The 22,833-nt window shown below is 33.9% G+C and overlaps 3 protein-coding genes and 2 pseudogenes across 6 annotated transcripts; 2 read left to right on the top strand and 3 right to left on the bottom strand.

Moving 5' to 3' along the window:
- Positions 1-287: 287 nt before the first annotated feature.
- LOC123192447 lies at positions 288-5,577 on the bottom strand (annotated as a pseudogene).
- Positions 5,578-6,734: 1,157 nt separating this feature from the next.
- Positions 6,735-10,415, bottom strand: LOC123192148 (annotated as a pseudogene).
- A 762-nt stretch (positions 10,416-11,177) lies between these two features.
- LOC123192147 (cysteine proteinase inhibitor 1-like) lies at positions 11,178-11,534 on the bottom strand. Its single transcript, XM_044604592.1, has one exon. The coding sequence runs from the start codon at positions 11,532-11,534 to the stop codon at positions 11,178-11,180; it is 357 nt and encodes a 118-aa protein (XP_044460527.1).
- Positions 11,535-13,601: 2,067 nt separating this feature from the next.
- On the top strand, positions 13,602-16,094 carry LOC123193173 (F-box protein CPR1-like). 2 transcript variants are annotated; one of them, XM_044605965.1, is made up of 3 exons: positions 13,602-14,923; positions 15,014-15,095; positions 15,668-16,094. In XM_044605965.1, the coding sequence occupies exons 1-2, from the start codon at positions 13,734-13,736 to the stop codon at positions 15,051-15,053; spliced, it is 1,230 nt and encodes a 409-aa protein (XP_044461900.1). In that variant the 5' UTR covers positions 13,602-13,733; the 3' UTR covers positions 15,054-15,095; positions 15,668-16,094. The 2 variants fall into 2 exon arrangements, with proteins under 2 accessions (XP_044461900.1, XP_044461901.1); XM_044605966.1 differs by having other exon boundaries at positions 15,651-16,094.
- Positions 16,095-19,623: 3,529 nt separating this feature from the next.
- Positions 19,624-22,833, top strand: LOC123192583 (F-box protein CPR1-like). 3 transcript variants are annotated; one of them, XM_044605182.1, is made up of 4 exons: positions 19,624-20,785; positions 20,891-20,950; positions 21,107-21,183; positions 22,411-22,833. In XM_044605182.1, exons 1-3 carry the CDS (start codon positions 19,791-19,793, stop codon positions 21,144-21,146), a joined length of 1,095 nt encoding a protein of 364 aa, XP_044461117.1. In that variant the 5' UTR covers positions 19,624-19,790; the 3' UTR covers positions 21,147-21,183; positions 22,411-22,833. The 3 variants fall into 3 exon arrangements, 2 of the variants coding, with proteins under 2 accessions (XP_044461117.1, XP_044461116.1); XR_006496901.1 differs by having other exon boundaries at positions 19,629-20,950; positions 21,107-21,218; XM_044605181.1 differs by having other exon boundaries at positions 19,630-20,950.

Raw genomic sequence — 22,833 nt, 5'->3', positions numbered from 1 at the left:
AATGAGGTCACTAGTACAACTAGTCGACCAAACTGCTCTGAACAATTAAAACTTGGAACAACCCCTTGACCAACTAAACTTTTGGTCCAGGTTCAAGTCTAGATCTGACATTGGTTAGGATTATTCTAATAGTATTCTTGTCAATCTTATTAGCAAACCAACAATACTGTTTAACATTCAAACTATCTAAGCTTGATCTTGAGTTAACCCTTGGCGGGGATTGACTTAGCTAAAATCCACCCCTGCTTTGAGATTTGACACCTCCTGTGGAGAAGTTCATGCAACAATTTGAAAGAAAGCAAGTTTGTATTGCCAGCAATGCAACTTGTCTGATGCAACTGGATTCTACAAATGATCCCAAAGGCTTGAGGCCAATTCAAAGAATCGTTAACATTACACTCTCAATTAATGACTCTTCTTGAGAACTACATTATGGGATCAAGAAAACACCAAAAGAAAGACAAACTTGATCATTTAAAATAAAAGGTAATTTCTAGATCTATAATTTATCAGTGATGTTCATTCTGATTGATTTAAAGCCTCCATAAAAATTTCATTGAGGAAAGGCTTCAAAGCTGTGACTTGCAGTGCAGTGATGTCAAAATCTTTACCAAACCTGATGAAAACGAGCGACTATCAAGATCTAAACATATGCATTATATTTGAACATATTAGAAGAAGTATTCACAATGTACAAGGCAAAAAGATTGTCAGTATTCTCAATTCAACCATGGTAGTCATGTAGTGTATCAAAAAAATAATTTTTCACATCATGGATTATATATTATATCATATCTTAAGATAAGTTTGTGTAAAAAAAATAAAATAAAATAAAATATTTTCCATTGCTAAATCATCATCTTAGAAAATATTCAAACACCCTTAAAGTTTTAAATTTTCTTAAATACACATTTGTTATATTATTATTTCTCTAGAAAAGTGTATTAGTTTATATCAATAAAATTATTAGTGCAGACTAATACGTATTGTATATTATGACTATTGTATTATATCAATTTTTAATGCACTCTAAGATACATATCATTTTTCATTTATATTGTATTATATAAAATGATACAATATATCACATATCGTACAACACTAATAATCATATGTTTAAGTCAACTAATATGGAAATGCAAGGTGTATACTAACAGAGGGTAAGCCGGAAGTTGTCTTTGCAAAGGGTTGAGATGAGAAGTATAATCAAAATCTCAAACATCTTTCCTAGAAATATGATCCACAGTCTGATGAAAAAAAATTGAAAGGGGGGGGGGGGGGGGGGGGGGGGATGGGGGGTTTGTGGGGAAGGAAACATCTGAGTAACACCATATCTAGAAGAGAGGGATCACAGTGTTCAGACATATTTTCTCCCTATAGACAAGGATCATAGCTTTTGAGGGCCCTAAATACAAAGTATTTGATTTTGAATGGGGTCAGAATGCCATAATGAAAGGGAAAAAAGGTAAAATTATGTCTATACTTACGGATCATACACAATCCTCCAGCTTCTCGGACAATCACAACTCCACCTGTCGCATCCCTGAAAGATGAACAGACTATCAGTTGTGTATCACTTCTAACTTAGAAAAGGAGAGAAAACACAATCTTACCATGGACCTCCAAAACCAAGTTCATAAAACAGATCAAGCCTTCCACATTCAATTCCCCAAAGATTTAATGCACAGGAGTCACTCATCCGAATGGTTCGCACCTGGTGAAAAGAGCAACTACTATAATATTTATAGGAGAGGACTAGAAAATTTAAGAAGTTTACATTCAAGTGCTTGGTTTTACCTTAGAAAGCAAGCTATTGATTCTATTTGTAGAAGTATCCAAAGTTGCTTTGTCACGCTTTGTACCAGCCTAATCTCAATAGGATAAATTTTTATTATTTAGTAACTTGATATTAAAATTACAGTAACTTTTCATGAAGATGCAGGGTAATGCTTGATACAGTGATAATCAGAAAAACACTCTGAAAGCACATATCAGCATTTTCAAGATGAGAAAAGTTTTGAATTGAAGTTGCTCTGAGATTATTCATGTAATCTTAGGCACAATAGGGAGGAGCTAAGCAATGAGATGTTTGGATATCGGAAACTACCATTACAGAGAAAATTAGTGCATTCTCACCGGAAAATTACGGGAAGCAAATTCCAGAAAGTTCTGTTTTATAAATGAAGATTTAACACAGGAACAAGCTAAGCCTCCAAGACAAGAATTTTAACTCCAAGCCTCCAGGAAGTTCCCAAACTCTATGTTCGTGCTTGAAATTCTAATCTGCTTCGCTAGTTATCAATTTATCTCATTGGTAAGGCAAGTGCTTTTGAAGCCACTAAACAATTAGAACTCAGTGTTTCTTAACTATCTTAAGAGAGTTGAATCACTGAATCTCATGTTATAGATAGAAATAAGTTGGTTTTATCATATCAAAAAAGACCATTTAGACTCAAAATCTTGATAAAGGATGCCAACCAGTTGGGTCATTACTCAGGGACTGAGATGGGAAATAATGTAAAATACGAGTAGAAGTATGTGCAGAAGGTCAAAGGCACTTTAAATGATGTTTCGGCAGCAATGTTACCATTATTGAGGAAATTATGTTGCTGATATGAGGCATCACGAAAAACCTCAAGAAACTGAAATTGGTACACAATCAAGGGTGCTGAGGCAGAAATTATATTTCATGGTATTATTCGCTTTCCAACAAATTAAAATTTATAATTGGAAGGTCTCTGAGTTAGAAGAAAGGAATAGTATGTTACTTTCAGATGACATGGTAACTTTCAGCAGGTTGGAAATGTGGGAAAGGCTTGTGTAGCTACCCATATGATTAGGATACAACAATTTCCGTTTTACAGAGTGATACTAGCTGAAAAAACAATGGTTATGCTTAAGAAAAGAACAAGAGCAGAAGGCAATAAACAGATGTGTATCAAACGCTCAAATTCCTCTGTTAAAAGGAGAGAGTTGACAAGTTCACTTTGAGATGAAACTGCAACTTTCCAAAACAAAAGCATTCAGCTGTTGAAAAATAAGTGAGAGAAAAAAATTGTTAATAAGAAGTAAAAATGAGTCAATAAAACTATGTATACACATTTTTTGTACATAATTTAGATACACATATGATATGTCATCATGTGATTGAATGATTTTTTAAATTAAAAATAAAATAATACCTAATCACATGATGACACATCATTTATGTATTTAAATTATGTATATATAGTATTGCTCAAAATGAATTGAAAGTCACACGTATTGAAAATAATGAACTGACCTTTTATAGGCTTTCCATTCAAAAAAACACCTCGTCCAGGGATGCCAGTAAAAAGCTACATATAACAGAGCCAATTGTACACTTGCTCCACCGAGAAAATTTAACGATACACAATATTGATTCTCTTAGATTGAAACGCCAATATAACTCAACAGAGCAAATTTCAAATATTAATCCAGTGAAGTTGCCTATCTTTGCAATTTGTATATGAGAATTTCTAAGAAAAGTGTGATATATGCTAAGGTCATCAATGGTACCAAGCCTTCAAGAAAATGACTTTTAAACAAGAATACTCACCTCATCCATTATTGGATTATAGACAACACCAACCGTAGGAATCTTTCTAATTGTAAGACCAATAGAGACACATACGAAGGGAAACCTAGAAATAGTGATGTCGCAAAAAGAAATTTATTGATTAAAAAACAAGAAATCAATCATCCAAAATGAATGAAAAATTATATATACTCATGAACAAAATTAGTTGTTCCATCTAGAGGATCAACAATCCAAGTGGCTTCATCAGTCAACTCTGTGGCACCACAAGCAGCAGCGGTTTCTTCTCCAATGAACTAAGATAGACACCAGTCAAACATCAAATTTTTAATATCCATTTTAAGGAGATAAGACTTCCAATTGATAGCTATTACTAACTCCTTGCAGATATATTCATTGAAAATTGAAGAAATAGGAGATAACCTTGTGTGGGAAAATTCTCCTTGAGGTGGTTAAATATGAGATCTTCTCATGCCTTGTCAGTTTTTGCGACCAAATCCACCTGCATGTCAGCAGTATGGTTGACAATGATCAGTAGAAATCATTAGAACTTCAAATTAGTGAAATTACTTCAAGTTTTTAGCTTTTTTCTACCTTGTTCTTTCAATCTCTTTTTTTCAGTTCAACTCATCCATCATAAACTCCAGATTTGTTGGTTAGTTTCTAGTGGAAGGGAAATTTCCCTTTGCCTTTACCTTTACTTTTACCCTTTTAACAACTCATCCTGACAAGCTTCCTAGTGCTTTACCTTTTTAACTTTACAAGTCTTTCGCAAAATGCAGCATCTAGTCACCAAGAAAAATAAAGAATAATAATTGAGAATGTACATCTTGATTCTTATTTTCTGGATATTCTGATTTGTTTTGTTTGTTGGTTGTCCATTCACTATTAACAGATAATTCAAACTGAGTTTAAATCAAGAATTCAATTCTAGCAAACCCAAGGAAACTCTATATTTTTTCGGGTCTTCTTTACTTTGCCATAGTATTCATCTAAATTAAGTCATTGTCTTAAATAATCAATGACAGTTCAGTTATTCAAAGTTCATTCTTCTCAATTCCATCAACAATTCTCAGTTGTATGACCACTCACCAGCAGAACACTAATCCCTTCTTAATGTTCAATCAATTTAAGCGAAACTCAAAATCATTAAGCTACTATATAGCATTGCATCTACTTTATTATAATAAAAATTCCAACAGCGTACTTATAATTACTGTTGATATGAAAAGTCCCACATTAAGTCAAGGGTTTTGGGTCAATATATACTCTGTCTCTCTTTTTAAAACGAGGAGCTTTTTAATACAAAATCCAAAGTTTGGCAATACTTTGTGGCTTTAAATGGTCTGATTATATGCGGATCATGACAATATCAACAACTACCAAACGCTAAAGATACAATGTCAATTTTTTCCACAATAAAAACAACTAAAAAATGAAGGGTTGAGAGGGATTCCTACCTGGCCCTTATGCTCCGCATGCTTGGTCTTGTAGAACCCATTACGGATGATTTGTTCATAACATAAACAATAATTTAAAAACCAGAAAAAATTGAAAAACAAAGAACGAAAAAGGTATTTTAAAACTGAACTGACCTCCCCAGCCCTTTTGGCTGCATCAACAACAGTGGCTAAGAACTTAGCATGAGAATCTACAAACCAAAAGAATTTGCAAAACGAACCGAAAGCACATTTAGATCAAAATCTCAGATTAAAAACATAGGAAGAATTGAGAGAACAAATATGGGGTCCTACCATTTCCTGCCATATCAAAAGACTAAAAAGAAAGAATTGCGATGAGACAGACAGTTATCTATAAATAATATATTCAACAATGCTGATTACAATGATGATGGGGATTCTGTCTTTCTGAACTTTCACGTGGTTGTGCCAGCAAAAGGGAACATAAACGAATTTATATAAGGTTTTGGTGACATAATTGCCCTTCTTCTGCAGCTCATCAGATTCACTTATACGTAAAATACTGTTCCAAGTGAATCATGTCTCACAGTTCCGTGTCTTTTGCTCTCTGTTTTAACTGAATTTAGTAGCGGTACCACGGTAGAGCCGTGGAGGGCCTAGGAGATCTACCACTCCACGTGACTATTGTAATCCTGCGGACCCAGTCCGATTTACACACCCCCACTATTGTAACCTTTTGGACCAAATCTGTTCTATACGCCCCAATGGGTGGTTGTGGTAAAGAGATGAGTTTTCAACCTGGAAAGTTTGAGTCCAACTCTTTCTGCGTCGTACTCAAATAATATTTTTAACTCATCTAGTTTAATAATTATGTGATTGATTGCTAAACCATATTTATGACAGTAAATGTTTTTTACAATTGTTTCATGAATAGCTTGTAAAACTAAATTTATATTCGATTTAAGCTGTTCGAATTTGGATCAAATAAATCGAATTCAAACTAATGTAAATATTTGAGTTCAAATAACTTTAGATTTAATCCAAAATAAAATTATTTTCAAACAGAATTTAAATTTTAACTCGTCAATCTTGGAGTAATCTCAAACTAGATTTAGTTTGAATTAGATTTGAATTGACTTCATCCTTATTTCTGACCATACTGGCTTTTCACAATTACTTCATGGGCATCAAAAGCAATCTTTCAAAGAAATAGGGGTGTTATTTGCACCAGCAAAAAAAATTTAGAAGGTCATAGAAATCCCAATAGTTTGAGACAAGAATAAAATAATTCGTAACAAATTATATGTATCCAATCAATATAGATAATTTTTACTTGATTAAAACATACATATGATGGCTGTAATTCATATTCTCTCCAGTAAATTATGGAGTTAATGGTTGTGGGAAAGGTTAGAATGGCCCAACCATACACAAGCGGTGGATAACGCCTGGAAAATATGCTAATATGCTGAATTTTCATTTGGTTGGAGAACAAGACACAGACAGGGCGTCTTCCTTCATGAACCTTCCTGCTTCTTGAGCTCGTGTTCAGCCACCACCAACACAAGACAACTTTATTTTCTCCTCTTATTCAATTCCCCTCTCTTTGAAGGTTTTGGCCTCCAGTTGATGCCACAGATATAGCCACCCAGATGCTTCAGCAGCCACAATCACTTCATAAACATGCATTATGTTCTTAAAATTACAATACAATGCCTTCTCTACATTTATTTGGTATATTACAAGTTTCTCGTTCAACGTAAATCCCTCACCAGTAAGACGATGTATGGCAAAACACAACTCTGCAAAAGCAGTAGGGGCCGAGTAAAGAAAATATATGTTTTTGAAACAAGTTCAAGGGGTGATGTTTAAAAGTGTCATGATGAGATGTATAATTCACATCTTAGTGATGATGAAGACGACATCATGAGATTGCACATACATGTGATACAAACGAAGTTAATTCATCAGCTATCTCTAGGCCCGAGTGCAACGATTCCCTTGACAACCTGTGCTTTGTCAGCCTCAAATTGTTCATCCTCTGCAACAAAACACATATAAATTGTAAACACTATTCGAAGCATATTGATGCGCGGTGTAGAATAGACAGAGACTTGTTACTGTTCTACCTTTATCAGTTTTGAGATCAGCAAAAAGGTGGAGTAGTTTGCTCCTATTTGTGACAAGACAAGTATAATGAAAATGTCGGGAGGTTTATTTTGATTAGCGACAAACAACTGTCAAGCGTACACAGTTACACAAATGAGACCTATGGTACCCAGAAACATCTTCTCACTTCAAAAGAATCACAACGTATCGTCTCACTAAAACACAACACCTGAAAACATGAAATGCTTCTATCTGGATACTCTTGCTAGACTCTTGCAAATGAGAACCGTCTCATTATGACAGATATCATAGTCTGTTATTTTTCGTCCAAGGCCTGCAAGATATATTCCACATGAGATCTAGTAACAGAATCTTACTCTCAGAAGATTCATAGGTATCCTCAAGTTGTCCCTTGAGCTCACATATTTTGTCATCACAACAGAATTAGAGTGATCCAGTAAAATATCTACCAACAGCTGTAAGATATAAAGACTTTTCAGTAAACAGTATTACTCAGAAAACCACATTCCAGAAGTTCTACAACTGCAATTATCTTCTAATGAAACTCAAAGTTTCTCTACAATCTTCCGAAAATCTTTATATACAGTTAAATATTCGTGATAACTTCCTATTAGGGCTCTACTCCCCCTGAAATTAATCTGGGCATGAGAAAAGCATTGACCCAGTTTTAATACATTTTATCAATCAAAGTAGGCACAAAAACACTGATAACTCCAACCGTGAAAATGATATCCAATATAACGGCACAAAAACCAAGCTTTCATGTCAGATGCCACAAGTTCCAGCCATAATTTCAGTTTGCACATATTTCTGAGCACATGATGTTAAAATTCACTTGAAAATAGTAGACGACAATTTACATTAACGGCCAAGTGAACAAATGAATAGCGCAATCCAGTTCACTTTGCTAAACTTGCGACGGTCTGATGACGAATACACTCCCGCAGCATAGCCCCATAATGTAAAGCCATATCTGTGTTCTCATAACAAGAGAAACAACATCCCAAGGAGCCTTCAACATCATGTAACATATTTCTTGTCTGAGATATGACAGATGAAGAAATACTTAAACAATTCATTGTTAACCTACAAAATAAATATCCTAATCTCCCGCCTAGATATGCAAACTTTGTAGCTTAGGAATCCCAAAGAGATAGGGAAAAAGCTGAAAATTTATACTTAAAGGTAATAAAAGAAGAATACTTTGTTTCAAAAGAAGGCGGCAAAAGGAAGGTTGATCTTCCTGAAATCTCTTCTTCGGATGCTGAGAAAATGAGCAAATATTACGGAAAAGAGCTTAAGAGACAGAGGAAAACTTCTGACAAGAGGAAAGCTAAAAAGATTAGAAAACAATAAAAACAATGAAATTGACATAAAGAAACACTGACTTTGTTGAAATATCTTCCGTTTTCAGCTTACCCCTGATATCAAAATGTCCAAAAGATCAATATTTTCTTCCAAGTACTCAGATGCAATCAACTTTGATTGAACTTGTTGCCTTTGTAAATTAGCAAGAATCTGAGTGGCGTCTTTTCGGGCCTGCAAAATGTGATCCCTGTCAAAGTGTTAGAGACACATGATTAAAAGCCGCATTGTCTTTACCTGAAGAACTCTTGAGTCAGTTGTGCACAAGCCTCTGAAACTGGCTCAGATTCACTATTGCCATAAAGTGTCTGTTTTATCTCTCTTCTGTTTTTAAATAATTCTGCCATCTACGTAAAACAAAATGAATCAGCTTGAAAATAAACCTAATTCAAAAGCAACTATTGAATTAAGAAAAACATGTAGGAGAAATCAATTCTCTTAGTTTAACACAAGTGACTATTCAGTTCTTAGAGCAATTGTGGTGCTAGCAAAATATCAAATTTATCAGAATTCTATAACTATTCAATTTACAAACTCACAGGCTTAAATATCAGATGAAACTCTCAATTTCCAGCAATTTATCAGAGAGATGTCTCTTTGTCTTCAATGAAACCAAAACGTAGGTGAAGGAAGGCAATTAAAAAAATGAAATCCAGTGCGTATTAAACTTACTTACCCAAAAATAAGAAAAAATACAAAACTTACAAAGGTGTAAAGTGTAAACTATAAAAGAAACTTTACAAGGTCGACAACAAAGAAGTGCAGAGCTACTAAAATCCAATGCCAGTAGTACATTCAATTAGGGTCATATTCTATATCATTTTTTGTTCAATCCAAGTGACGTCACATAAAATAATTATGAAAAAGGATCAAAACTTCAATAAAAAGGCCAGCTTTTTCCAGCCACCCAGAAGCAAAAAACCGCTAATTGAACGTCCATCTTCTGCTAATTCAACTCGTTAAACTTTGCCGGAATATATATTTCACTAATAAATGCAGAGAACGAAATTTATATTACACAGATTAATTGATTTATATTAAATTCAAATATATTATATTTATATATCATTCATCTTTATTAGAAATAAAGTTTTTTTTTAGTTTTCAACACTTTATCCAGTATAACTACCATATACTTTTAGTTCATTGTTTCAACCAACTCTTTTCTTTTAATCTTTCCTATTTTTTCTCAAGTACAATTGTTTGACCCATTATTTTAGTTAAATCTATTTTACTTGTATCTAAAACCTTTTTAGGGTATTAAACCTCCTATTTGATTTGTCCTCTGATTATATTTCAGAATATATTAAGTTTATAAATATAAAAATCAAAATTTATATTATATAAAATTAATTAATTTGTATTTTCACGTTTATCCACCGCTCGCTTGAACTCTGATAGTCTCCAACAAGTTTAAACAAATCTAAGACAACCCAATTGCAATTGAAAGAAAGGACAAATAAAAACACTAACAAGCCTTCTCTTCACGCTTAGATTCACGAATATCAGAACCCCTGTTCGCGTAAATAAGAAGATCGCGAGTTTGTCTGACGATGTCGACAGGGGTAGGTGGCTTAGATTTGAAAAGGACCTTCATTTTTATGTTAAAATTTATAGATTCGTGCTAAATGGAAGTAGAAGAAGTTGATGGTGCTGGTGCTGGGTTCGAAAGCCTCTGAATCAGCTCGGCTGCAGAGGCTGTGCGCGCCACAGCCCTGGGCTTCGACAGACAGATGCCGATGCTTTCTGTAGGAACCACCGACTCGTGTTGGAGGGATTTCCTACAGCCTATAGGTAATTGGATTTGATTGAGAGTTTACTACAGAGAAAGAAGACGAAGAAGAAAGCAAAGAGGTGGTCCGGCTGGACTGGCTGGACTGGACAAGATTGGATTAATTTTTGGAGGTGGGTCGTGGAGAGTCAAATGGATTTGCCTTTGGGTTTACGTCCATCTCCATATACACACATAAAAAAATCGAATATCTATTTTATATTCTTTATGTTTTTAGATATTTTTATACCCAATCCATCCAACTTCTTTCAAACTTTCTCACCAACTCAAGTCAAAATGTATATATATAACTTGCCTCAGAGGCAGCTGGGTTAATTAAAGTGTGAAATCTTCAATAGAATCTCAAAAAAGTTTGAATTCACGACGCAAAAATGATGATTTTATTTGTTTGTGTGATTGATTTGATTTCCGAAAACTCGATTAAAAAAAAATTGCATATGTAACACTATTGTGTTGCTCTTGCTGTAAAATAATGGGGAGTCGCCCTTACTGTGTTTCCGGCCCTTCCTTCACGGACTGCTGCAGAATTACACGCGTAATAGAAGTGCATAATTCGCATATGGCTGTCATCATAAATATGCATAATCAGGTGACTATGGTGGATTGAGTTCGAGATGGATCTCCGTCAGTTCGACTTGTATTCGCAGAAAAGAAAAAAAAAAGTTCATATTCGGAGGAATGGTCTGATAAGATCCGAGGAGGAAGTAAAAAATCGTCAGACAGTGCAACTCCGTTCCGGAGCGTGTCAACTCGGTACTGCCATTGAAGAGTTTGAGTAGATCATCTTGAAAACTAGAGAATAATAAACGCAAATTCAAGATAACATTATTCCCATTATTATAACACTGATGCAACTTTGATTCCAAGAACTGATTACATGCAGACATCAAAAGACATTATTATTAATCTTCTAAACAGGCTTAAAAGAAGCGAGGTTCTTCAAGTTCTCCCACGGCTTCTCCCACACGACAGCCTCGTAATGGTTAGTCCGACTCCCGTCTTTCGCCGCCACGACCAGCCGATAATTCGTTCCGGAAACCACCTGCGTCTCTCCCTTCACTACCTGCTGGAACTTCAACTGGGTCTTCCACTGTTTGTTGTACTCGCTCACTGCGAACCGGCCGATCTCCACCACGTGCTGGTCCCTGAGGTCCTTTATTGGCCTCCATCCACCCACCAGAGGGCCTGTACGGAAGGCGTCGGCAGCCGCCAGGAGAGGGAGGAGCAGCAGGACGCAGAGGAGAAGATAAGGGCAAGATTGTTTCATTCTAATCGGTTGAGACTTTTGAGATGTGTGTTGTGTTGAAATGTGTGTCGAGAATTTGGAGGTTTATAAGGAGATTTACAGAACAATAGTATCATATTAGGTTCGGATCTGAGCTACACTCAGCCCCAGTTTGGAATGGCTCGAGTTAGATTATTATAATACTGAACTAACGTTTTTGGAGCTCAATATCGTGAATAGCCAAAGCGATTAACTATATCATTTTAACCGGGCCAAAAGGCATAGTCCCACCCAGGGTTAAGTGAAATGATGAATACTCAGTAATTTATAAAAACTCAGAAACCTTACCATGTCAATGTTGTGTTTGGAGCGAGTTTGGTTGCAGTGTCATGTTGTGTTTGTGGTTTCAGTGTGGTTGCAGGGTCATTTTCTATTTTGATTTGGTTGGATAAACAGGTTCAGCTTAAAATTCCAGGTGTTTAGTTTGGGTTCATTATGCATGACCTTAAGATTCAATTTTGGTTCAAGGGCAATGAACACAGTATCAAACATTTCATGCACCTTACAGTTTCAAACATTTCACTGTTTCAATATTACAATTTCATTATTTCAATACACAGACACACATGTTGGAGCAAACAACATTCAAAAAACTGCAATAAAATTTACTTGTCATAATATAGTCTTAATTAGACTGGTAAATTATAATTATAATTTTAACGTAATGGGTAAATTTTGTAACTTTACTTAAAAGAGTATCGATGTATGATTTAAATTATATCAACTTTAGAAGGTTTTTTTATCATTATATCATAAAAAGATAAATAAGTTATTTAATTTTAAAATAACCCAAGTTATTAACAGGATTGGAAGATAAATAAATATTCGGTTTTTTCAAAATTAATAAATGGAGAATTATTATTCCACTAAATCTTAGGTGGAAATAAGTCTTTCGGCATTTCAAATTTAAAAGTCTAATTGGTCTAATACTTTTTAAACTCGAGTTTTATCTTATACAACAACTATTTGATTCAAACTTATTTGAAAAAGTTAATTTTAAGTTTGGTTAAGTTAACAATCATATTTAAATTAAACTTTATGTGTAATTGAATATACATGTATAATCAAAGATAACTTCTTTGTTATAGGGTATACATGGTTTTAAAATATGTAACATCTAAAATCGTAATAGATAAAAATGATGTTTATTGATGTTAAAAATTATAATAAAATGAGAAGTATATTGAATATAGTACAAGTGAATATAAATAATAATGATATTTTCAATATAGTTAAATTCATTGTCCAAGAGCCAATATTTATGATTATGTTATTTATATACCCGCTATTAGGATCTTTATAAGTTATAAAAAAAATTTGTTTTTTTTGGGCATAAGGTACCCAAAAACTTTTATCTTTAGTTATGTGTAATATTGTATACATAAGATTAGACTTAGGATCTAACTAGAACTTAGTTTATTTAATTTAAGCTTAATAATCTCATATTAATTCTAGATTATTTTCTCAAAGATCAAATTGCCTCCTTTGTTTCTTTTTTTCCTTTTATAACCATAGTTGTTTTAGAATTGAATTTTATGAGAGATGTTAGAATTTGGCTTCAAGATCAAATTGAATTAGTTGAATTTGAACATAAGAAATGGGTTTCATTCTCATAAACAAGTTAAATTAAAGTTGATTTAGTGTATTCGAATATAAATTTATTCAAATTAGATTTAAATTTATATTTTTTCAAATTCAATTTAAATCTTATTTTATCAGTTTCAAATTAATCTTTAACAGAGCTTATTCAAATTTAATTGAAATCGATTCTAACCTTAACTCAAATGATCAATCTAGAATCAAGAAACCTACTTCTTAAAATGCCAAAGCAATAAAATTATAAGGAAATAATATTATATTATTATATAATAAAATCTTATTTTATTTTTAAATTAAAATTATTAAATTATATAATAATACAGCTAAGCATATTGGAAACCAACCCAAATAAAAGGACCAATAAATCTGTGCCAAACGAGTCATAGTGCTGCCATCTGTTACCTTGCCGCTGAAACCCAACTGGACCAACAACTCTGCCGTATATATTCAGTAACCCACCAAAACCTCATTATAATCAAAATCCATGCCTTCCTACTGATCTTCTTCTCCTTTCTATCGTTCCTCTCTTCTGCGCTCTTCTTATTTATTATTCACTCTCCTCTTTCTCTCTTCTCCAAAAAGATGTCCAAGTTTCCCCTTGACGTTTTAACCGGCACCTTTTATCGCTTACCCGTAAAAACCCTTCTACGTTTCCGGGCACTTTCCAAACCCCTTTGTTCCCTCATAGACGATCCAGATTTCATAAAACATCATCTCAAACATTCCCTTTCCACGAAATCCCATCTCATCCTGATCCTCAAAGGTTTACATCTTTACACTGTGGACCTTGATTCAATGGATAAGGCTACCCCTTTTGATGACTACCCAGAGAGTATCTGGGGTGGGACTGAAGTTTTTGGTTCATGCAATGGCTTGGTTGCCTTGTCAAATTCTGACCTGGATATTGTCTTGTTTAATCCCGCGACGAGAAAGTTGTTTAAGTTACCGGTTGAGTGTATTGAGCTCCCAAATGAGTCTTGCGTTCGAGGTTTTGTGTTTTTTGGATTTGGTTATGATCATGTTAAGGATGACTATAAAGTGGTTAGAATGGTGCGGTTTAAACAAGGTGAGGATGATGATATTGGATGGTTTATTGATTATGAAGTTAAGGTTTTTAGTTTGAAAACTAATTCTTGGAGACGGATCAAAAAATTGCCTAATTATCTTCGCTTTATGTTTCAGTTTTATTTCCATCTTATGCATAGAAGAGGATATGGTGTGTATGCTTGTGGGGTTTTACATTGGATGCTGCCACGCAAGCCTGAGTTGGGTATTGTTAATTTGATAGTTGGCTTTGATCTTGTGGCTGAAGAGTTTAGGGTGTTGCCTCAGCCTGATTACGGTGAAAATGAAAAAGATTTTGTGTTGGATGTTGGGGTTTTGGAGGGGCTATTGTGTGTGATCTGTAATTATGATCAAGTTAAGGTTGATGTATGGATGATGAAAGAATACGGGGTGAAGGAATCATGGAGTAAGTTGTTTTCGGTTGGAAGGAATAGATCAATTTCTTCCGTAAGGTTCTTGAAGCCTTTAGCTTATTCCAAAGAATGTGGCGATGGTGATGGTAGTGATAAGATTCTCTTGGATGTGAATGGTGAAAAGCTTGTTTGGTATGACTGGAAAAGGAAGAGACTTAAGACGGTTAGGATTAAAGGTGCCCCGGATTCATTTGGGACATTCTTGTGTGTGGAAAGCCTTGTTCCACTCGTTGATGAGAAGAAGAAAAAGCAGCAGAAGCAAGAGAAAGAGAGGAATCATATTAGGAAGAAGAGGTGAAATAACTTAACTCATCTTTTTTCTGTGCAAATGATTAATTTCTTCATAATTTTATTGGGATGATGTTGTAATTTTCTCTTCTGCAGGGATGATTTCCTGTCAAAAGGATTTAAGTTGGTTTTATAATCAATAAAAAATATGGTGCAGAACAGGCTCAAGTGAAAAGAGGTAAGTTCATTACTTGTATCATCTTTAGTCTGTTTCTTTTGAGCTCGAGTGTTGATCACCTTATACTCAGAGGATGATATGCCTTTTGAAGGTTGTAAGCTCTTCCTTTAAAAGGATGCTTCGCCTTCAAATGACAATTTTTGTTTGATCTGACATGTTTTCAGTTTTCACTAATGTATGTAAATATGCTGCTGGAGCATAAAACCCGAAAAAAAACCTTGGAAATTCTATGGAATAACAGTAATATTTGATATTTATCTTCTATTGTGTTTTTGAGTCATGGATTCTTTCAGATGCCAACATTGTTATCAGTTTGTAGCTATTGTTATTTCCATGTATCCAGGAAATCATATTTTTTCTCATTGTTGAGTCATAAGATAAATTTTGTATGAATTAATAGTTGTCAAATGTTGACAATTGTTACCGACTCTCATGCATCTTCTTCATGTGCAAATCCTATTGTTAGTACTGATCAAAGACTGAAATGCTACAGTTAAGCATATATATATGCATCAGCTTGATTGCATTGCATATTCTTGGCCTTAAACAGTGAAGCTCTTCATGCTTTGTAGGTGACTCAAGTCACAGAAGATCTTAACCAACAAACATGTGGTTTGAAATTGGTCTTGAGGTCAGATTATCGTTAGCAATGCATATGGATTATCTAGTAGTAGCAGGGAATTCGCTCGGGTGTTCCAGGGAGAGTAATTGTAGTAAAGTAAACCTAAGAGTTGTTGCAGTTAATCAGTATCCAAATCTTGATACCATTCGGTGATGGTTTTTTTGTATCATTTGCATCTCTTGATTGCTTAGTCATCTCTTATGAGTGTTTCGGCATAATGGAGGAATATGTAATCATTCATTGTGCTGGCCCTCTGAAGGAGCTTAAAATATTGTGTTTGGTTAGTATGAAAATGTGTGCAAGCCAACCTATGTCTTGCTTGGAATAAGATATAGGTTGAAGTTTCAATTAATTTCACGAGAGGATCTTGTAGAGTACATAAGAAGTCTAAAATGTACAATCTGTCAATGTTAGAAAGTGAACCAGGATCTAGAGATGGGACATGGCCAAGCTGATTGACTCGCTTCATTAGCCAAGCTGAAAGATTATAAGAGTGAGAGGGATTCCTCAATCTGAATTTTCTCTTCGGCTGTTCCTAGTCAGACAGACATGGGTCCAAATTAGTGACCAAACTGAATTTCCCTGCTTCTTTCTGTACTCGCATGGACATGGCCCCATTCGTTCTCTATTGGCCGCTTGCGCTTTCAGCATGCAATGGCAAGTGTATTAAAATTAGTCAAATGTTCAGCATGCAATGGCAAGTGTCAGGTTTAAATAATCTCAGATCGCCACGTAATTTCCAAATCAAACATATGCTCTACACGTACGAATTAACATGCTACCAATCGAAAAGGAACAAATGGCCGTCGCGTTGGGTGTGTGATATTCACTGAATTCATCCAAGAATTGGAAAGTCACCATTGGCTTTACCGTGCAACATGGTGGTCGGCTCGGGCTTGGCTAGAGTTTAGTTCAAATAGGAGTTTCAACTTAGCAACTCAAGCAAAAGGTTAGTTTAAATTCTTTTAGATAATAATGTTAATTTAATACCATTTATTTTATTGGTATAATATTTTTTTATCGACAATAATGTTGATAATTTTTTTATTGATAATATTTTTTATTAGTCGTATTAGCTTAAACTGATTATATGAATTTAAATTAAATTCGAGTTTGTTTATATTTATATTTTGATTGATTTAAAATAAATTCTTGATAGAATAATTAAATAAAATTTTAATTATAATTCAAAAAGGATTTGATATGGATTCTCAAACCTACAAGTCTAATCCTGTTTTTAAAAACATTGATAGGATCTTGCATATTTAATGGCTTTTACATAAGTGTAACGACTATCACAATTTCTCTGTTCGACTAAAAAATATTCGGTCAACTTTTCTTTTACAAATCTCCTAGCTTTTCATTTGTTTTTACTTTGTATTTTATGGCTTTATTTACCACACATCATGGCAAAGTTAAATGATGAAATCAATGTCACTCATTAAATATTTTTTTTAATAAGGAATTTTTTATTTAAATGAGTAATACTATGTGTACCCATTTTGGGTACAGAAATATATACACACTCATATGTATCATCATATGATTGGTTATTATTTTATTCTTAATTCAAAATCATCCAATCATATGATGACACATATAAATGTGTACATATTTATGTACTCAAAATGGGTACATATAATTTTATTGTATTTGAATAGAACCATTTGAGTGTATTAAACAGATAAAATTTTATATTTATTAACCAGTCCTATATCCATTGAACTGAGACATTAATATGACATATTACGAATAAATTTCTAACTTTTTCTTCTTTTGTTGCTTAAATTAAATGTAGCTACCCATTGGGCTTAACGTTGAAATTTTCCAAGTGACATGTCTACATAATGCAACCAAAAAAAAAAAAAAAAAAGGAAAAACTGTTTGATACTTTACTCAATCAGGAAATACGTGCAAAATGGACCTTCTACTCGTGGAATTGGAAGCCTTCACAAGAAAGCGATTACTTGTGGCCCAGTTAGTCAGATGCTCAGTATGCTTCACTGGAAAGACTCCAATTTCCAACAAGAATCTGTCTGAAGGTAGGTATTGTGTCTTTTTGCTTTTCCTGTAAGATTTACATGGTATGAAAAACTTGTGGGTTGGTGTTACACCGTGGGCTTAATTTAATATGATGGATCTCCTTGTGCCAAAAAGAGAACATAAATAGATGGATGCCATGTTACAAACACGCAATAATATTTTTAGTGGTATATTCAAAACAAATCAAACTCAAACAAAAAGGGTAATTTGAGCTTATTTCAAATTTAAAATGGTCAATTCATGATTGAGTTCAGGTTGCTTGATTGGTAATGAATTTGCCAAAGAAATTATTAGAAAAGAAGCAAAAAGAGTCATTGAAGATGAAAGAGAATCGTTAAAGAAAAAGACAAAAAAATATATAAAATCATAAGATAAGATAAATTTGATGGCTCCATCAAGATCTCGAGTTGAGGTTACCTTTGCTCAAACTTGACTTGTTTAGTTCAGATTAAATTCATCCCAATTTGTAAATATATTAATAATCAATACAAATGTTAACATGTTGTTATATAATTAAATGATTTTGAATTAAAAATAAAATAAAACATAATTGCTTAATAACACATCAATATGTATACCCATATTTATATATATTGTTAGTGTATATAGTATTAATCATAACAATAAAAATTATTTATAACTAGTTTTGAACTTAAATGATGTATTATCATGTGATTAAATATTTTAACTTAACATTAAAAAAATATCTAATAAAATAATAATATATCATCAAAATATCAAATTAAATACTCAAAACTAATGTAATGATGATACTTCAATTATAATAAACTCTTATAGCTAAATAACAGAATGAATATTTGCTTTTCCTCCTTCCTTCCTTCCAAACAAATATTCTATCAACTTTTAATTTTCAAAATTCTCTCAACGGTTCACACCATTTTCCCCTTTTTGAATCTTATCCCATCAATTATTAAAGTTGGAATATTTACAAGTTATTTGAGATTGTGATATTGGGTTCCATACAAATCCCTAAGTTAATGTTAATGGGTCATTAACAAATGCTATAATTATTCATTTCCTCTTGGTCTTTTTGGTGGGTCTCTCTCAAACAATATAGCCATATGTATGCATTTGAATATATGTACAAACATCTTTTCACTAGCTGGAATAAAGAGATTAATATGTATCATATGATTGACTTTTTTTATTGGATTAATTTAAGGTTAGAGTATAATTTATGATTAAAAAGGTGGGCTTCAAAAAAATGATTGAGAGTTCTTATCAAACACAAAATAAATTTTCAAGAGAACAAGTTTTTTTTTCCTTTAGGGTTTCACAAATACACTCTTTTTTTTATTCAAAGATTAGTCATTTATCTTTGTATTTTTATATTGGGAATTTCTTGCATACGAAAAGTTGTTAAATGAACTTTTTGCTTTTTAAACTAATCTTCTAATATTTATATTTATTTAATATTATTTAATTATATAGTAAAATATCAATTTATTTATAAGACTAAAAAGCACACTGTAAGAGGCATAATCATAAAAATTGTGAGGCCTTATTAAGGTTTGCTGACTGATGTGATACGGTTCATAAAAAAAAAATTGAAAAACTGAAAAATATATTTTAAAAAATATAATATTTGACGGGATGACCAACAAAAGACATGGGCTGGCAGGCCCCAAAAAAACTCATAAAGGTACAATCCAATGGGCTAAGAGTTGCCCAAGCCTTAGTGTTGATGCGGGGCGGCCACCTTTCGACTCAACCCGTCACCGCGGCTTGTTTGGACCGTTGATAAGAGAATATTTGCATAGGTGGCAACGCGGTATCATTATTCTATTCAAAGTGGGTGGTGAATCACAATCACTAATTGTGTTATAAATGGCCATTATCTAACGCAATATCTTTTCCGTAAATCACTGACACACCCTCACTACTTTAAAATTCAGCTTTTTGACCCCCTCATTTCAAGGTAAGTCTCCTTCATCGCTGACTTTACTTTACTTTACTTCTATGTGATACTATTGTTTCTTACCGCGAAAACCTAAGCCCCGAAGCTAACCATGTCTAGTCTTCCTCTAGACATAATCGCCGACGTCCTCAGCCGACTCCCACCAAAAAAGCTTTTATGTTTCAGGTGCGTTTGCAAGCCCTGGTGTCATCTAATCGACAGTTCTGATTTCATGAAGCTTCATCTCCATAAATCCATCAAGTCCAACACCAACCAATCCCTCATCTTGAAACACTCCCATCTTTACTGGGTAAGTTTAGATTCGCTTGACCTAGCTTCAGAAATCGATCATCCTTTAATGTGTTATAATCACAGTGTTAAGTTACTAGGTTCCTGTAATGGGTTGCTCTGTATTTGTAATATAGTCGATGATATTGCTTTCTGGAACCCATCAACGAGAAAACACAGGGTTTTACCATGTGTGTCGTTGGAGCTCCGGCGATATTCGGGTCCTTCTGTGTGTAGTCTGTGTCTTTATGGGTTTGGTTATGATAAGGTAAATGAAGATTATAAGCTTGTTAGAATTGCTCGCTTTAGGGGGATAGAAACTTCGTTTGTTGAGTGTGAAGTTAAGGTTTTTAGCCTGAGAAGAAATTGTTGGAAGAGGATTAAAGATATGCCTTATGTGTGTGGATATCCAGGGACAAATGGGGTTTTTGCTTGTGGTGCTTTACATTGGGTAGTGAGTAGAAATTGTACTTCTGAGGAGTTCAATAGAAATGGTAGTTCTGAGGAGTTCAATGTTGTTGTTGCTTTGGATTTAGCTGTTGAAGACTATAATGAGGTGGCACTGCCGGAGTTTGGGGATAGGAATTTTAATTTGGAGGTGGGAGCGTTGGGTGATTGTTTGTGTGTGGTTGCGAATTATTCAAACGTTCAGTCTGATGTATGGGTGATGAAAGAGTATGGAGTGAAGGATTCTTGGTGTAAATTGTTTTCAGTTATGCGAGAACAAATGCGTGGACTTGGGAGATCTCTAAGGCCATTGGGTTATTCTAAAGGAGGCAGTGAGGTTCTCGTTGAACAGGATAAAGTAAACCTTTTTTGGTATGATTTGAAAACGAAGATAGTTACGGATGTTGTGATTCATGATACACCCAGTTCTTGTGAAGTAGAATTTTGCTTGCTAACCCTTACTTCTGTTAATATTAGCAAACGAGATAGTGGAAAGAATCAGAGAATAGCAGACCATGAGAAGAATGTTAAGAAGAGGTAAGTGACTTCATATTTTTTGGTTCTTATTATCTGTTATTGTTTTACTCACTCTAGTTTATGTATTTTCTTATATTCATCAATTAAAGTGTCTATATATTATTTTATTCTACGTTTGTTTGCGTAATATAATTTATTGGCCTTTATATAACTCAGGGATGATTTCTTGTCTGAGGGGTTCAAATTGGTGCTATAGTCAAGTAAAGAAAGAATGGCAGCTGGAGCAAAAAAAGGTACTCATGGAATTCTAATATAATACGTTTATCAGGTTGAGTTCTCTCTTGCTCTCTCTCTCTTTCTCTGCATGTAAGTTAATTCAAAAGCATATAACTTGTGTGTACAAATTGGTGTAGGGCTGTAAGCTTATTTGTTGAGTTTTCAAGTGACCAAAATCTACAAGTTTAATATTCTTCAGCACTTAGTATCCTATTATTCATTTGGTAGGATTGTAAAGCATTTTAGAAGTTCTGAACCTATTAAAAGATTAAATACTTCTTCTTATAATATTTATGCTGTGATTCCCTGCATATATCAAGCCAGATTTGTTCTTATCAGAGACACTTGCTGTGCACGTATCTTGCATTGGTTTCATAGATTGTTGAGGATTTTTTTTGTTTAGATTATTGCTTGTGCAGTTGTAACTGTGTATCTGAAAGTTTAAGCACTTCAATAGATTGCTCTGCTGTACATATATGATTTGTTCTTATACTCCCTTTAATCTATCCTGTTCTTGTTTCACATCCATGGATTTACAATTTACAAGCCAGTTTTGACGTATTTTTCTCCCCCCAGTTTAATTATGAAATTTCCAGTGTTAAACTTGTTAATTAGACTGATTTCATTTATAGGGATGGTTTGATTCATGATTTTACGGGGTCCAGTATGTAAAAAATTTGTTACTGCTGGATTTCAATTTGATATGAACCTTGGGAGAATCGCATCTCAAAAACTAATTGTTGAGATTTGAAAGCCCAAACCATATAAATCCCAGACCAGAATCCAAGTCACATTCCTCGCAGTCTTGCTCTTGGGATCCTAACGCGATCTATTTTATTGAACCTTCCCACCCTTTCCCCCTCAACTGTGTACCAATCTTATTTCCAACTCTTATTTATGTGAAAACAATGTTTTAAGAAAACTAATTCACTAAATCTTTTTTGGTTGTTAATAAAGTGCTAATATTGCATGAATACTCTAGACTTTAAGATTTATGTATTTTAGTATATCTATATCTGGATAGTATGTGTGTTCGCTATTCTCTGTTCACATCCAATTATGATAGGATAGGTGAGATAATTTTGTTCTGCCAAGTCCTCCCATATTTACATTGAGATAGCTTGATATGTATGTTGCAATTTAGTTGTTGGCTATTTTGGTATTCGATTAATGTGATATCTGAAATGGCTTAATCTATTTCCTGAGTTTGCGTCAAATCTGATATATTTCTTGACATGAAGCAGAATAAATATGAGTCATCTTCCAGAACTGGTAGTGGCAGTAGGTTCCCTAGCAGTCTCTTCAGCACACATGTGGAGATAAAATCCTCATGGAAGGGGGTGATAAATGCTGTGAATTGTTTAAATCTAACTCCTTTGAATGCTGCTGCTCATGACCTATCACAAGCTGCAGTTTACAGAGTGCCTTTCTGGCCTTGCAGTTACTCGACTTTAAGTTAACACGATACTGTGTTCTGTAATTGTTATGCATGATTAAATTTATAATATAGTAGTGGAGTGTATGTGTATGTGTTTTTATGAGGCTGGAAAAAGAAGAAAACCCGTAATGAGTAAGAAATGTTCATTATGTGATGTAATGTACTTCAGTCTGTTGGTATATTGAGTTTGACACTCATTGAGCTTAATTGGCAAACAACATTTCACAAA

Source organism: Mangifera indica, chromosome 12, assembly GCF_011075055.1.
Source record: "Mangifera indica cultivar Alphonso chromosome 12, CATAS_Mindica_2.1, whole genome shotgun sequence".
Lineage (NCBI taxonomy): Eukaryota > Viridiplantae > Streptophyta > Magnoliopsida > Sapindales > Anacardiaceae > Mangifera > Mangifera indica.
Note: the sequence above shows the minus strand (reverse complement) of the source record. Positions and strands in the feature narration are given on the sequence as shown.